Raw genomic sequence first — 18,452 nt, 5'->3', positions numbered from 1 at the left:
TCTTCCACAGTTTTATTATAAGACTTTGCAAACATACCTATCAGCAATATATCACAGTTATTTTATTATGTTTATTTATAATCACTATATACTATATAGTATGTATTTATTATATTTATTTAATTTTAATCTATCCCTATTTCCAGTTGTCAACATCAATCTCTCATCATTTTTGTTGCTTTTAAGTTGTAGTGCATTTTGTTGTTGTTGTTTTTTTTCAGGGCACAGAGATATAAAGCACACAATCACGTAAGACCACCACAGTCAAGATACTGGATAAGGGCGGGCAAACTATGGCCCAGCAGGATAAATATGACCCTTTGACACTACACAGTCACACACACCCACTCATTTACTGCAAAGTCTAACTTATTTATTCTCTGGCCCTCTACACATAATCATGACTGTAGTTGTATACTTCTGTAGATGTCCTTTATCAAATCAAGAAATTACCCTTCTATTCATACTTTGCTGAAAGCTTTTATCCTGAATGGATGTTGAATTTTGTCAAATGCATTTACTGCATCTAATGAGATCTTTTTTCCCCAATAATCTGTTGATGGCATAAATAACACTGATTGGCCCTTAGACGTTGAAACAGTCTTGCATTCTTGGAAAAACAGCATGATTTATTATCAATTGCATATATTACTCCATTTAATTTACTAATATTTGTTGAGGATATTTGTGCATATTCATAAAGGTTATTAGTGTGTAGTTGTTCTTTTTGCCAGACTTTTTTTTATCAGAGTAATACTAATCTCTTAGATGTTTCTTCCTTTTCTATTTTAAGTGTTTGTTACCTGTGTTTTTAGCACTTATTATTTCTTCCTTAAGTATGGTAGAATTCACCATAAAGAAACTGGACCTGAATTTTTCTTTGTTGGAAGGTTTTTAGGACAATTCAGGTTACTCTGTGTACTAATTTTTTGTTTTTGTTTTTGTTTTTGTTTTACTCTATGTGCTCTTGAGTGTGACTGGAAGTTTGTGTCTTTCAGGAAAAATATTCAATTCATTTTATTTTGTGACATTTATGGGCACCAAGTTGTTCCTTTTATTCACTTGTTATCCTTAAAATGTCATAAGATCTGTAGTGATGCCACTTCTTCTATTTCTGACATTGATCATTTATATCTTCTCCATTTTTTTTCTTGACCATTCTGGCTAGAGTTTTATCAATTGTGCTGACCATTTCAGAGAACTATCTTCCATCTTCATGGATTTTTCTCAAGTTTTATGTTTTAAAATTTGACTTCTGCTCTTATCTTGTTTATTTTCTTCTGCTTCTTTTGGGCTTAATTTGCTTTTCTTTTCATAGTGTCATAATGAAAGCCGAAATCACTGAGACCTTTATTCTTTATAGGTTTAAAGCTTTAAACCTATAAATTCCACTCTATATACTTTATAAGCTGCATCACAGACCTTTTTGGATGTATTTTTTTTTTCAATCATTTCAAAATGTTTTCTAATTATTCTGCAAATTCCTTTGTGACCAAGGGTTATTAGAAGTATGTTGTTCAATTGCAAAATATTTGGAGATTTTCCAAATACATTTCATTACTGATTTGTTGTCTATTATATTGTCATAGAACACCTTTTGTATGATTTTAACTTGTATAAATATTTTTCTATATGTTAATATAGTCCATGATATAGTATCTCTTGGTAAACACTACACATGCATATGAAAAAAGCATGTATTGCTGCTGTCAGGTTGTTGACAGTGTTGTTCAGAATTTCTAAATTCCTACCAAACTCCTGCCTACTGGTTCTACAGAGGGGAATACTAAGGTCTCTATCTAACTATATTTGTACCTTTCTCTCTTTTTTGTTTCAACTCTGATTATGGCATCTTGCATTATAAGGTTATTTTATTAGCTGCATTCATATTTAGTATCGTTGTGTCTTTTCAGTGAGTTGACTTTTTCATCCTTATGTTAGTTATAGCCCTCTCAGTACCTGGTAACATTTTTTCTTCTGAAATATATTTAGTCATATTAATATAGCCAACTGAGCTTCTTTTTCTTAGTTTTCTTTTTATTAGTATTTCATAGTGTCTTTACTATTCTTTTGCTTTTAACTTGTTGATAAATTTAATACAGCTGTGTTTTACATTTTTATATATGACAATCTCTGTCTTCTCATTGGTGTGTTTAGACCATATGCTTTATACAATGTAATTATTAATATTGATGGATTTGAAATCTACCCCACTTTTTCTTATTGGCTCTATTTTTTTTTCTGCCTGTTGTCAAATTGAGTGTTTTTAATAATTTTATGTTTATTTATCTTTCTGGCTCTTCATTTGTACCTTTAAAGATATTTTGGGGTACCTAGCTGGCTCAGTTAATGGAGCATGAGACTCTTGATCTCAAGATTTTGAGTTCGAGCCCCACATTGGGTGTAAAGATTGCTTTAAAAAAATCTTAAAAAATTTTTTTCTAATAAATAAATAAAAATATTTTGAGAGAATGCCCTAGGATTTACAATGTAAAATTTTAATTTATCATAATCTAACTTCAAATAATATTTGTTTTACATGTGGTGTAAGAACCTTATGATAGTATATTTCTAATTCCTCTCTCTCATCCTCTGTGCTAATGTCATCATACATTTTACTTTTACATATGTTATATATGTTATAAACCACAAAACATTGCTAGTGTTTTTGCTTTAGGCCATCAGTGATATGTTAGAGCAATTCAAAAAGAAAAAATATCTTTTTTTTAACTTTATTTATTTATTTGTGGGGGGCAGAAAAAGAGAGAGAGAGAGAGAGAGAGAGAGAGAGAGAGAGAGAGAAAATCCCAAACAGGCTCTGACGCAAGGCTCAAACTCACAAACCATGAGATTATGACCTGAGCCGAAACCAAGAGTCAGAAGCTCAACCAACTGAGCCACCCAGGTGCCCCAGAAAAAAATATATTTTATATTTATTTTTTTAACCATTCCTGGATATATGTTTTCATTTCTTTTTATAAACTTAATTTTTGGTCAGTATCATAAACCTTCTGCCTAAAATATATCCCTTCAGCATTTCTTATAGCATAGGTCATGGCAATAACGTGTCTGAGTTTTTGGTTGTCTGAAAAAAGGTCTTTCAATTGCCTTCATTTATTAGAACTATTTGTGCCATGTGGAACGTTCTGGGTACACTTTTAATTTTTATTCTTTCAGCACTATAATAATGTTACTCTGTCTTCCATGGTGTCAGACAACAAGTTTGATGTCAGTTTTCTATTTCTTCCTTTGAATGCAATGTGTCTTTTATTTCCACCACACCCCCACTGCTGATGCCTTCAATATTTTTTCTTTATCTTTTTTAAAACAGTTTGAATACGATGTATAAGGTGTGCATGTGTGTATCTGGGGAGGGGATTTATTCTGCCTGTGTAGAGGCTAGACAAAGGTACATAGCATTGATGCCTGAAAATGGACATGCCATTTTATTCTGCTGGAACATAAGGCAGGAATTTGAGGCATTATAGTCAGGAGCTGAGGCAGGTTTGGGTTTTGTTGCCACAATCAGTTTCAGAGCACCATTCACTCTGCTTTGGGTCGTATTATGGACTACATGTCTGTGTCCCCTCCAAATTCATATATTGAAAACCTAACCCCCGTGTGATTGCATTTGGAGGTGGGGCCTTTGGAATGCAATTAGGTCATGAGGGTCCTCATGAAGGAGATAAATGTGCTTATAAAAAGAGGCCAAAAGGGAGCCTGGGTGGCTCAGTAGGTTAAGTGTCCTACTCTTGGTTTCAGCTCAGGTCATGATCTCACAGGTTTGTGAGTTGGAGCCCTGATCAGGTCGGTGCTGACAAGCATGGAGACTGCTTGGGATTCTCTCTCTCCTCCTCCTCTCTCTGCCCCTCCCTCCTCTCAAAATAAATAAATAAAAACTTTAAAGAGAAAAAAGAGGCCAGAGAGCTAGCTTGCTCTCTTGCTGCCGTGTAAGGATAGAGAGAGATGTGTGCTCCTAGAACATGGAAGAGGGTTCTCACCAAAGCTTGACCATACTGATACCATGATCATAAACTTGCAGCCTCCAGAACAATGAGAAATAAATTTTTGTTATAAAACATCCAGTCTGTGATACTTTGTTATAGTGGCTTTGACTGACTTAGGAGGACTATTCTCAGAATTCCTGCTTCACCCACATCTTTTGGCCTCCCCTGTGCACCTATGCCTCTGAGGGGTACTCTATTCATGCTCTCACCACTCCTCCAGTAGTTATTAGCTTGTGATTGTTACCTGGTGATGTGAAACAGGCAGATTCTCTGTTGTCCTGGTCTAGGGCAGAGTTAGGTAGGACTATGCCTGGGCATTGGCAATGCAGGTTCTCAATGATCCATACCTTACTACCTATGGCAGTGACACTTTGCAGGTCATGTGCAGACTTTCCTGACCTTTGCCCTGTGGTAGGAAACCTCTAATGATACTGGTGCAAACCCTAGGAAATCCTGTTTCCTGCTTCTCCCATGGGGCTTATGTGTTTTGTTCTTAGGGGAGAGGAGCCTGCTCTATGCAAAAAAACAAAAACAAAAACAAAAAAAACCAAAAAAACAAACAAAAAAAACATGCAAGTAGGGAGACTCCCCTTGTATCTGAGTCCCAGGGGTTCTGTCTTCTGTGCAAGCTCAGACTCAACCTTCAGAAGTTTGTTTAAAAGTTTTTCTGAAATCTTCTTACTCTGGGATATGGTGACTTTGTCTCTTACCCCTGCACTCTGCCATGGGTGAGCTAATGTTCACATCGGGACTCTCTCTGGTTTCTCGTCTCTCTGATAGGTTCATGAAAAGTTATGATTTTATAGTTAACCTGACTTTTTCTGGCTTTTTGTGCAAGACAGATGTGAGACATTGTGCTACACATGTGACATTCCAGACTCATTATCTTAATAGAGTCGTATTGTTTGCTTGCATTAATGTAGTTATGAAATCATATTTATCCTTTTAATATTTCCTGATTCTACTCCCTTTGATATCTCTCTCTTTCATCATTGGGCCCCAAAACTAGATTTATAAAGTTTTAACAAGATTATGGAAATAGAATGATACATAGTGATATTTTATGTGTACTTCCTAGAATTTGAAAATAAAACATTTCTTATTAAAAATATGACCATTATAAAGGAAAGGGATTTTTATTTTCTATGGAGGCAGTCTCAGAGCTATTGCTAGATATAAGGTTTTATAATGAAGTATCATGCATGTTATAACCATCTTTTGTCCAGAACTGAAATCAGATCTCCAAAGGTACCGATTGCTTACAAAGGCAAAACAAAATATCCTGCTTAATGGAATTAAGACAGTTATGTTCACCAGCGACACTTTTTCATGACTCTGAGTCATCTCAACTTCAAAGGAAACATTGCTTTTAGTATTTGTTTACAAGTAAATGCTATGATATTTTCCATGAGAAAAATGGATAGTTACAGAGAAATTGCAGTTGATTCAAAAATTGGACATTCTTACAAGTATATCAGATGAATAAAAGAAAGTGAACCTACCCTAAAAGCATTCTCTCCAATTAATTAGCTCAGTGTCCTCAAAATTTTACAGTCTGGCTGAGACTGAATATTACTGTCTTTAAAAATAAATGCTTCATGTAGTGAACATTAAAGTCGCTTGCCGCTCCAATATTCTATAATTTTTAAGTTGCCTCTGTTGTTAGTAAGCTGATTGAAAATCACACTTACAATGAATCTCTCTGTAATTGCAGGTTTTATATGGGGAGAAATTAAACAAATGTGGGATGGTGGACTTCAAGATTACATCCATGATTGGTGGAATCTAATGGATTTTGTGATGAATTCCTTATATTTGGCAACAATCTCTTTGAAAATCGTTGCATTTGTAAAGGTAACTATCATTTATATTTTTGGTAAAGCATAAAGTTCTGATAAATACTTCCGTACCTTTGATTGCTATTAATTTTACTAATAATGTTACCTAGAGCGTTATCTTTCTGTGATGATAGATAGGTATAAAATACATTATTAATACCCAATTATAGTTTCGAAATAAATTTCACAAACAATTTGAAGTTGTCACCCAATTTTGTTGCATCTTATTTGAATGATGTCTCAAAATTACTCACAATAGTTGCTCTGGTTTTGAATCCTTTCCATTTCTCATAACAGTCTACCTCAAACACTGTTTAAATTTTGGCAACCAGAATCTATTTTTATCAGTTATAACTAACCGATAACATTACCTAGACCAATCAAAATATTACTCATTCAAAGCATTGAAATTATTATTTCAGTTCAAACTAATATAGTTTGATATAATTAGAACAGAATATAATTTCCTTTTCCTCATCCCATTCAACATGACAGCGCCTGAAGTCTCATACACCCATCACTCCCCCAGATTCTGTGCAATATCAATCTTTTCCAAACCACATAATTTCTGTAAAACATTTTGTTCTGCAATGACAACTGGGATTATTTTGTACTTTGAGGGATATTTTTCAAATCAATTATCTCCTTCTTGCCTTTCTTTTTCCCTCTTTCTTTGTCTCTCCTTTTTTAAAAATTTGTTTCAAAATGATTAGTGTACTAGCAAAAAATAAAGAGTGTCTAATTGGGCTTTACATGAATAATTCATGCAATTTAGTGATCTGACCTAGAAATCCTAACGTGTAGGTAAACTCATTCATTTAGTCTAGTTCCTAAAATAGTGGCCTGAGTCTCCCTTGTATAGTGTTCAGCTCTGTCAGGGTCAAAAATGCCCATAGTTGGAAAGGCCTTAGTTTCCAGAATTTGTTCAATTAAAATGTTGCCACTCACCAAATTTCATGCCTACCAATTTCATGGAAATCAAGCTATATTTTAATAATAGAATCATAACTTGGTAATTTTTCCTATCTACTTTAGGTTAATGCCCTTGAAGACCTTAAGAGAGCAGAAGGTACTGTCTTAACCAAGGAGGTTGTGCATCTATGTATGAGATGGGCAGTCTGTTGTTCAGTGAATATCTGTCCAATTTCTATTTTCTTTGTAATGATCCTTAAGTATGTCTATAAAGTTGTTTTGGCCATCTCCCAACTAAAAAATAATATATCTGTTTTTTTGTGGCCCAATACGGATATAAAACTCTGGTATATAGAACTATAGCATTTCTTCTAAAACTTTCCAGTGCGAAAACATCACCTGGAAAGCTTTCTAAAACCCAGATTCCTTTTCTCCATCCCCAGAGATTCTAAATTTAAGAGTATTAGAGAGGGTCCTAAATTTGCATTTGTAGCAAACTCATCAGATGATGCTGATGTAACTGGTCTGAGGAAGATGATTGGAATGACACTGGACTGTATAATTCTATTCAACAGCTAAGACAAGTATGAGATTGATCCCAAATGGAACTTCTTTCATGTATTTCTTATATGCAATATTTGTACTAAAATACGGAATACTTTTACATGTTACATTTGATGGTGTTTATATATGGTACATATACATTTTCATATATAAGAACTCTGGTATATAGTAGGTACAACTACATAAATTAATGGGTACTTGTGGATTTTTTTGTCTCAGTTTTAGATATGGGATTTGAATTTTCTTAAAAATTTGTAAATTCTTCATGTGCAACATCTATTTTAATATTAAAATATAAACATTGTTCCTAATACTACACCAAGGAAAAACTTATGCTTAAAATTCAAGCATCACTCACCTCATGTGATGAAGAAGGAGAAAAGGAGATGGAAAAGTGCACAGAAATTACCTCAGCTGACAATGATGTAAATAACATGGAATCTTCCAGAAATATAATTTGTTTATGCATTGCGGTCATAGGAGTCCAGCTGTGATTGTATGTGTAAAGTACAAAATGTTCTTTCTGAATGTGTAACTAAAACTTGAGTTGCATGGATAGAGTTTGATGGGTAGTATTTTCTGGGCTCACTTCCTTCCTCCAACACTTACTAGTTACGTGAACTTGGACCTATTTCTTCACCTCCCTTACCTCATCTATAAAATAAGGAGACTAACAATTTCTACTTTGTGCTGTTGGTATGAGAAGTAAATGAGTTGATATAATTTAAGTGCCTGTTATAGAATAAGCCTGCATTATTAATTTTTCTTATCTTTTACTCCAGTATCCTCCCTCTTCTTCATATACTATGAGTCCATTAGACTTACCTTTTTAAATGTCTTTATTATGTCTCTTCCTTTATGTTAGTTGAAAAAAAGATTGAGCTCTGGATTCACACTCGCCTTTACCACACGAAACCTGTGTGATTTGGGGCAAATTACTAAATGAAGGTCTCAATGTGACCACCTGTTAAATGATGATAATAATCAAAAGAGCACTTACTTTGGGAGTCTGTAATGCTCACTTGTTGACTTACCTTTCCTTTCTTTTATCATTCAATTTTCATGCTAATTTTAAATAATTTATAAGTTACTATTTTAGGAAAAGGTGCTATATTTGTGCACAAAAATAGACTGTGCTATATATAAGGCAAACAGCTATTATGTGAATTAATCAATAAGAATTTCTGGGAGCATACTAAGAGACCAGGTCTTCATCTGTTTGCTGAGAATGCAAAGATACCTGGGGTACACCTCCTGCCTTTAAGCAGTCCATAGTCAGGTTGTGGAAAGAGAAATGCATGTAAATAAGAATTTCCCATTTGATAAGGTCTACAGCAGGGGCTATGGTAGCATCGAGGAAGGAACTCAACTCTACTGGAAGTGTCCTGGAAGACAGAGCCAGAAGGTATCCATTGGGTTCATGAAAGTGCATTAGCATTCCGGAGAGAAAAAATACAACGTGCAAAAAAGTCTGAGTGTATAAAGGAGATCAGTATCTAAGAGAAATGATCCAATAAATGGGAGCAAGGCTAGGATAAGAAGGACTTTTCACATCCTGCTATAGGATTTGGGCTGTGCTCTGTTAAATAAAAAGGAGCCATGAATGAGATTTAAGCAGAGAATGAGTCAAATGATAATGGATGCCTGAAGTAGAGAAATGAATATAGGGGAAGCTGATAGAGAGCTGGTATTCAAAAAAAATTAGGAGATAAGAGCCATAAAATAGATGATTTATTAATTATGAAATATGTGGTAGATGGAATCACCTGATGCTGCTTCCTAGTGAATAGTTTGCCTATTATGATGCAGGCAAGATTACCAAGGAGTTATAACAAGGTTATCTGTAATATTGTAGAGGTTCTACCTCTAGTCTGAAGGTGCATAAATGGGAGCAAAAATCCAACCCTAGGTCTTTTTGTGCAAGCCATGGATCCAGACCAAAAAAACTATTAGTCCACAAAAAGGGAAACCTTTCTGTAACTGGTCTATCGAGGAGGAGAAACTTTTAGAATAGGTCTGGCACACACTTGCTTAATTGGCTTATCATTTTGTGATTCATTCATCTAGAGGGAATTTTAACACACACACATACACACACACACACACACACACACACACACACCAAAGGGTCCTGCTAACTAAGGCCATGATTTGAGTTCTGATCCATACTTGATCTGAGTATCACTGATACCACTTCCTACATGTGTGATTTGGAGCAAGTTACTTAATCTATACCTCAATTTTCTTATGTATAAAATGACACTAATAATCAAATCCTATAGAATGTGAGGATTACATTAATAAACACGTTTAATGTCATGGAACAGAGCTTAATATAAGCACTCAGTAGTTGTTTTAACTTTTATGTACAATGCAACAGCATTGCATTGTAGAGACATAGACAGTAGAAAAGTATGTGACTTCAGTATTCTCCTCCTTACATGCAAGGCTGTGTGGTGCTTCCTTAAATACCTTGATTCTTGAACATTGCATGGCTCATGGATTGATTGTAAGCTTTTATTTATTTATTTTTTATTTGATCTTAATTCTTGAAGGAGAAGGTTTGTCAACCACTTCCGCTTCTCACTCTGTATGAAATACTAGTTAATCCAGAGCTTGTTGATGCCTGGGCACTCTTAAAAAAATGTTACTTTATCTTCATTAGAACTGGTTTTGTCCTAAATATTTCCCAGTCCTTTTTTCTATGAACAACTTGTCTCATATTTATCTTCAGTCATTTGGCAGAAATGACTAAATTCCTATGCCTATTCCACTGTGTAATAGAAGTAATATTTTCAAAAATTAAATTTATTATAGATAAGAGCATTTATTTTAACAGTCATGATGGAATTTTTCATAGTACTATTCTTCTAAATAGTTCTAAGTATATATCTCATTGATCTATTCTTATGAGCTAGAAAAGAGGCAAATATTGTTTTTATTTCTGTAACTGCAGTATACTGTCCAAATTATGGAATTTTCTAAATATTCTTTAGTTTTATGGCACAGAGCTCTGTAGAGATTTAAATCCTAATTGTTTAATCTAGTATTATCTGTTACAGAAGAAAATCATATGCCTTCTTATTGTCTTTCATTACTTCATTATCTAACCAACTTCATTATCTAAACCAAGGAAAGGTTTTCTCCTTATAAATCGAAATTAAAACCAGTATATACATTTTGTTTACTCTCATATGACAAATATTTTCATTTTGTATCAATTTAATTTTTTATTCACTTTTTATAATTACTTGAGTTTTATAAGTATGCATCAAAGACTACATATATATATAAAGAACCCAGTATTATGATTCAGTTCATCTTCCTCTAAACATTCTGCTAAGGTGTTCACGACCTGGCTCCAACTTCCTCTTAGATTCATCACTATACCCAAATTCTCCATATTCCAGCTATATTAAGATACTCACATTTCTACCAATGATTCATCTTTTCTAACAACCATGAATGTGTCTATGATTCTTCACCCTAGAATGCTTTTTGACCTCCTGTCATATATAAAGCACTCTATTAGATGTTTGGTTCTGAAAATGCATTAGACAAAGCTCCCTACATGGAAAACTGACAGTAATCCAAGGTTGAATATTCTGTTATATAGGTCTGCAAAGGAGCTAGTCTCTTAAAAAAATCTGAGTAAAAATGAAGGTTTCAAACAAAACAACACTACGGTACATTTATACTAAAAAGCAAGTACTTGAGAGAAAAAGGAAACCAGGAATTGATGGTCCTAGAAGGACTTCAATGTGTAGCTCTCGATTTTTCTCTTTCCTTTTTTTAAATTAATTATTTTTTTAAATTCAAGTATAATTAACAGACTTGATCTTTCTCTTTCAAGGATTATTCTATCACATGGAACCACCAGCTCTGGTCAGCAGGATCCTAGCGTCCATTCATACCCGTCAAAGAGTACCTGTCAAGGGAAGGATTAGCTTTTCTTATTTAATGTCTGCTTTCTTCACTATATTGTAAGCTCATGTGACATAAACTGCATTTTATTTGCTCACCATAAATTCCATTTTATTTGATGTTGTCTGGCACAGCGTAGGCACTCAGCATATATTTAATGAATAAATAGCAGATGAAGAATCATAATAATTGGAATTTAAGTCCGCTCTGGACATAGGGCCTGATGTTCATAGAAAGGAATTTTGGTGAGAATGTGAGGGAAATCTGGGGAGTGACCAGTACCAAAGGTTTGAGCCAGAGCATTAAGTACCAAACTGAGAACAAATGGCAGATCAATCTCAAAAGAGAGTCAGGACCCAGATTCCAGAGGCTTCATATGACATGTTGAAAAACTGGAATTTCATCTCAAGGACATTGCAGAATCTTTGAAGAAAGAACATTAAGCAAGATATGAGGTGGTCTGACTGGCCCTTTTAAAACACAATTCTGGAGGAAATGGGCCAAAGTAGAAATAAGATACAAGGCAGGGAGAGCAGTTAGGAGGCTATTATAATAATTTCTGTGAGAAATAGAGGAACTTCTTTAAGACAGTGAGGGTACCAGCGAAGAGGAGTGAGCGGTATCTATGAGATTTTAGTTTAGAGCCTGTGAGTTGGGAGAGGAAGAATCTAGGCTCAACCTCAAATTCTGCTTTGGGAGATTTGCCACCCCTCATTAAGATCAGAGAACGTAAATGGAGAGAGAGCTTGAGGAGCAACAGAGCACAAATTCCAATTCTGACCTGTGTGCTTGAGATGCCTGTGAGATAACCGTGTGGAAAAGCCAATGAGGCGGTAGAATATAAAATATGACTGTAAGGGGAGACATCCAGGTGGAGATGTAGGACTGGGAGTCATCAGCACATAACGGACAGTTGAGATCACTGAAAACATCCAGGGAGAGTAGATAGAATGAGAAGAGAAGAGGCTTGCAAAGCAAACTCAGTTATTTAAGGAGCAAGTGAGAAAGAAGGATCTGCTAGGGACACTGGGAAGAGGCCTCACAAATGACCAGAGGCAAACATGGAGGGCTAAAAATGTGAATATAGATTTTGTGACTACGTTTTAGAAAACAGAGCCAAAGAGAAATTTTAAATTCAAGTTAAGCTTTTAATTCCTAATCATAGGGTGTGGAAAAATACATTTAACATTGAAGAATCCTAATTTTTCTCTACAAGTTCAAAGGATGCCATGGTTTGAAAGAATTTTAAAAATCTCCTTGTAAAACAATGCTTATATGTAGAATCCAGAGCTAAATGTATGTGTGAATGACAGGAGAGAAATTAAAAAGCAGAACTTAAAAGAATGAAATCAAGAGCTAATTACTAAATGTTTATATCTCTATTTAATCCTGACAGGAAGCAAGTTTTCTGGATCAGAGAACAGACAAATTGTTTACTTACATAACAATCTTAACATTGGTCCCCCATGCTCCAATTCCCCACAGGGCGACAGATGAGAGCCAGATGCACCCTTCACATGCAGGAGTTTGTACCACAGGAGGGGAACTGGGAAATTATGAATCTCAGAGCTTACAGAGTACAGCTGTGCCAGCTGCCCATCTTCCCCCACCGCCCCCCCCCCCCAGAAAGAGAAAGACCTTAACTTTCTAAAGTAAACAAATTCTCTCAGGGGAGGCAAAGGTCCCTAGTTTTATTATCCTTAGAATCTAAGCAGATGGCTCCAGGGGAGATGTTTCCAAATCTCTCAGAAAGTCTCTATATTTAACTTCCAAGGCTTATTTGCCATTCAGACATCTTTTAACAGCCATGCAATGTTTTGCTCAGGAAGCCCTGACCATGCATAAATGTGAACAGATTCACATAGCATTGTTTCCCAACAATTACCAGAAGTGCTAGACTTTGAAGCAGACTTGGGCAATTATACTGGGGTAGAATCTAGCATCTCATGATTTGTAAAATGGAAAACCTTTCGCATGATTTTGCAAGTCCCAGCTGAGACAATTTGCTAAGAAGGGATCTAAAGTACCATATCACCATGTGATGATGGATTCTATATCCAACTGCCTCCAACTGCCTGTGAAATCTAGAACGAGGAACAGCGTCTCCAGTAGATGCCATAACATCAAAGGACCCTTAAAGCTTGAACAACATATAGTCTCTATTCATTGCTGGCCCCATCAGCCCCAGACAGAATTTATCACTCTCTCTATATTCCCACAGCACTTTGTGTTAATCTCTTAGAGCATTTTTATTATCAGGTGTCCCTCCCATCCTCACGGGACAGTAAGTACTCGTTGGGAGAAAATGTTTGAGCCGTACAGGATATTGTGTTAAACGTTATGAGGAATTCCAAGTAAAAAGATCACATCCTTAAGAATGCTTACTATGTCACATTTTGTACATTTTGAGATATAGTCCTAAGCCATGTTAGCTTAAAGAGAAAGAGAAATATAGAATTAGCTATCAATGGGGGGCTGGGCGATGTTCTCTATTTAAACATGTGTCTTTCGGGAGAAGCAAGACAAAGAAGGTGAAGGTGGTTTTAATCTTTGAAGGCAGAGGTGGCATCATATATGGGACAACCAAGAGAAGAGAATTAGGTAGTGGCTGATACCATAAACCCTCACTCTGATACTTGTGATAATGAATAAAAAATATTAAGTTTTTAATTCTTCATGTGTCTTCAATGATTAGCTATTTTATGCTGAAGTTGAGAATGTTCAAGAACAGTTATCAGCATTTAAAAATAGAAAATAATTTCCCTTTAGCTCAAATTGGATTGTTTTCAATTGTCATTCAAGCAAGAGTCTGAGTGTTGAACAAAATCAGGAGCTTGTGATGTATTTTATCCCCGGGGAGATTAAAAGAATACTATCTATTGGTTTCAAGAGAATTAATTAACATTTGTAAAGGTCTTTGATATAAAATGCAATATAAAAAGAATAGAAATATTCTGATATTCCAGTGGGACTCATACAGGAGTAGAACTGTTTTTGCTAACATGATTATTAGGAAAAAGATCATGTTGTTTGGACATATTTTTTAGGGATGTGTATGAAGAAGATGACTCAATTTATTGTTTGATTCCTACACAAGTTTAATTATAGATTTTTGTAACACAGTATTTCAAAGAGAATATTTGGCCTTTTTTTTTTTTAAGGATATAAATTTACCTCAATAATACAAGGGATAAAACTCATCTTGCTTTTCATGCAGCTCAATGTCAAGATAATTTAAAGCTGACATGTCAACTGACTAAGTCTTACTTTTTAAATAATTGCTGGTCAAAGTTTAATGTAGCAAATATTCTTTCTTAGATCACATATTTTATCTAATTAAGGAATCTTCAAAAAAAATCACATGTCCTACATATTAAATATAACAAAATTAACAATTCATTGACTTCCAGGATGGCTTCCAAGTTGGGTTTTATCTGCTTTAGGATACAACAGATACAAAGCACCAACATTTATACCCAGAGTGGTCATTCCTATTTCCAGGGCAATGGACCAGTACTTGCACTCACTTATATGGAATTTGTATCCTGCATGCATGCATCTAGACTATGCAAGTGTGTAAATACAGAAAGTAAAGCCCTTGATAATTTTGTTCAAAATTTGTAGTTTTCCTTTATAATGTATCTTTCTTTGTTATCGTGCTGCTGCTCTTCCTCATATAAAATCAGATTTTTTTTTTCTATGTAACATGTTCCTTTTCTTTTTTTAAAGTTCCATCGGAAAGGTCGAGGCCAGATGCAATTCACTTATAAACAAACATACAAATGACAAGGACAGACCAGGAAGGTCACTTTGATTAAAGCTTATAAATTATAAATTGCTTTAATAAACTCTTATTTTTGTGTAGATGAATATCGCTGCCACCATCGTGGAGGATATCAGCCGCTGTGAAGGGCAATAGGCCACGATGCTAGATCTACCTGAAAAAGCATTCTGGCCTGAACTTGACATAGTCATATACATATGAGTTTGTTTTACTTTTTCTTTTCTCTCCAGTACAGTGCTCTGAATCCACGAGAATCTTGGGACATGTGGCATCCCACTCTAGTGGCTGAAGCTTTATTTGCCATCGCAAACATCTTCAGTTCCCTGCGCCTGATCTCACTGTTTACTGCAAATTCTCACCTGGGGCCTCTGCAAATATCTCTGGGAAGAATGCTCCTGGACATTTTGAAGTTCCTATTCATATACTGCCTTGTGTTGCTAGCATTTGCAAATGGCCTAAATCAATTGTATTTCTATTATGAAGAAACAAAAGGGTTAAGCTGTAAAGGCATACGATGTGAAAAGCAGAACAATGCATTTTCAACGTAAGTCGAACAGACACTTTTATTGGTAACGCTGTGCGGAATGTAGAGTGTATTACATTATGAACTTGAACCATGACAAGTGGTTGCAAAGGAAATTGTGCTTAATACAGAAAACAGAATTAACATGGTTTTGAATACAAATGGATCCCTCTGGCACTAAAAAAAAAAAAAAAAAAAAATATATATATATATATATATATATATATATATATATATATATCTCCATTACATTTATTTTAAGTCTTAGTAAAATGGCCTTTTAAGTGACCTCATATAAAGGAAAGCTGTATATTTGGTTTTAAAATGTGTAATAAGAGGAAACCTCTGCCCTAGTGGCATCTTACAAGCACATTAAAAGACAGAATATAAGTAAAACCAATCTTGTGAGAAAATCCAAGTACTTTTCGAGCTTTCCTCTGTGTTTTCCAGATATGAAAGTCCCTTTGCTTGTTCTTTCATTCTCTAATTCCCTACATAAAAAATGTGAGCATGTAGAAATGATCCAAAATAGGAACCCCAGGCTAACCTGGGCTGCCATCCTTATGCACACAGAACTCTCTGTGCCTTGACGCCTGATGAGCCACAGGCCTCATTCAGTGTCAACCTCTTGCTGATCTCAGGCAGGTTTGCTGATAGCACAGACCCATGCCCCCATGTCTGATGCTCACACAGTCCTTACAGAATACACCTCTCCATGCCTGTGCCCATTTCCTCCCCACTATGACCACCACACAACTGTGCCAAAGAGTTCATTAGCAGGGGAATGAAGACACCTAGGTCCTTTCCCTCTACACAGGAACTACCAGCGAATAATACATGGTTACTTCATACGGGACTATAGATCAGACCCTATTCACAGGCCATTATAGAATTTTATGTAAAATAAGAGAGTAGTCATTTCTCAAGTAGGAAAAGAACTCAACAACTTCATATAAACTAAGTCCCTGATGGCTAAAATATTCTTGTTGATTCAATTCTGTATCTGTTTTGTCTTTGATCCCAATATTAAAACTCCATTTTAATTAATCAACATCTGCTTCTTTGTACATAAAAGTTTAATCTCAGCCTTAACTTCCTCAGATCCTTTCTGAAATAGATTTGATACAAACCATGAGTCACAGAGAAAACAAAAGGTCATCCCAGCTTCCCTTGCTCCCAGCCTTGATTCTTCTGCTCTTTGACAGCAGCTGCCCAGGCTGACCAGTTTATTCAGCCTTTTCATCTTCCTCATGCCTTTTTCTGACCCTGGAGGCGAGGGATTCAATGAAACCCCTTGTAGCAATGTCCTTGTGACTAGCATGGCCCTGAATTGTGTCTCAATTTTTACATCTGAGATCTTTCCCCACTCTGTCGTGCCCCCTGACTTGGTAATTTGCTCCTGGCAACTGAGAGTAGGGAGTTACAACAATCAGATCCCACCAACCCCCTTCAAGGACCAAAATTCAGCCTCTAACAAACGTCTTGGATACTGTCTGCTGTCTGTCTCTGGATTTCTGCTGGAGAGCCCTTCTGCTCACCATGGCTTTCACAACTCCGTTGTTACTTCGTACCGCGTGCCCCAATGCAAACTGCTTGCCAAGACTGCCCCATCTCCCTAGGTTGCCATAACCTTCTGATTCCAAGCTTTGTCTTCCAGGAGGAACTTCCACACAGCACCTAGAACTGACTCACCTCCCAGGTTGTGTTTAATTCAGGGAACAGCTTTTGTTCCATGATCCAGCCCCTTCTCAGACATCTGATTTATGATCCCTAAGTTCCCAAGAATCACACTGACCTATTAGCGCTTTCATGGTAAATGATTTTACATATTATGAACTAATTTTAAGATCTGTCCAAGAAGTTCCATTGCTATGGAAGTCTGAGGCAAAATGTCTAGTATTCTTGAAGCAAAGGTATTGAACTGCTTGGATTGTGTATTACTTTAGTGTAAATGGTGTCCTTTATTATCGTGAAAAGCAACAGATAATTGCATATCTCAAATATTATAGGTCCTAATCATTCAGCCCAAGTAAATCAGGTATTCCACCTGAATTTTTTTCTCCAGATAATAGAATGTAAACCTACAAGCAACAGATTATTCAACAACTAAAAATTACAGCAATAACTCTTAGTATTAGAATGCACTAGAATGTAGAGAATATCCTAGGCAGGTATAAGGGACCTGTCTCTGATGACTCTATTTCAACATAACTGGTGTCAGTCATTGTGAGAGGATGTCTAGCAATACCCTCAGGGCTCCTGTTCTATATCTTATTTCTTTTCTTTGGTTGGTCTTCAATTTTCTTTTTATAACTTCTTTCTATACACTTCTTTTTATAATTTATAATACTCCATAAATTTCAACGTGTTTTTTTTTTTACTATCCACTATTTCAGAGATCTTATTCCATTTGAGGATTAAGAAACCTAATACTTCATGTAGAGTACCTAATACAGTGCCTGCCATAGAACCAGATTTTAAAAAATGCTAGCTATGTTACATCTGTTTATCATTATCAGGAGATCTCCTGCCTGTATCTCACACGGTTCCTCTCTATTACTCCTTCCATTCAGGGTGCAAATGTATGCTGAGACTCTGAGCCCTGTGTTTCCCATTAGTTTCCACTCCTGTCTCTCTCCTTCCCTTTAGCCAAATAACCCTTCAAGGAAGCCTGAACAAGACACCTTGTTTTCTTCTTATTCGTTCTTCATCCAACTGCAATTTGCTGCTTCCATCAGTCCACTAACACTACTCTAGAAAATGCCTAGAGCCTCCATATCCCCATGGTCAAGGTCTCTTTAAAGCTTATTTAATGTTTCTGCATCGTGTGACCCTGTTAACACTTTTGCTTTTGAAATCTTGCCCTCTTTAATTTCAACACCACTATGTCTTTACACTTC

At 35.7% G+C, this 18,452-nt stretch overlaps 1 protein-coding gene across 1 annotated transcript in view; it reads left to right on the top strand.

Annotated features, from left to right (window-relative positions):
- The window catches only part of TRPC4 (transient receptor potential cation channel subfamily C member 4), a 147,791-nt gene that overhangs the window by 102,584 nt on the left and 26,755 nt on the right, over nt 1-18,452 (top strand). Inside the window, exons 4-5 of the mRNA XM_032594214.1 lie at nt 5,722-5,861; nt 15,260-15,573. Coding sequence (XP_032450105.1) covers nt 5,722-5,861; nt 15,260-15,573 — 454 coding nt within the window. The remainder of the gene's footprint in view (nt 1-5,721; nt 5,862-15,259; nt 15,574-18,452) is intronic.

The sequence above is a fragment of the Lynx canadensis genome, chromosome A1, assembly GCF_007474595.2.
Source record: "Lynx canadensis isolate LIC74 chromosome A1, mLynCan4.pri.v2, whole genome shotgun sequence".
Classification (NCBI taxonomy): domain Eukaryota; kingdom Metazoa; phylum Chordata; class Mammalia; order Carnivora; family Felidae; genus Lynx; species Lynx canadensis.
This window is presented reverse-complemented; position numbering and strand designations above follow the sequence as displayed.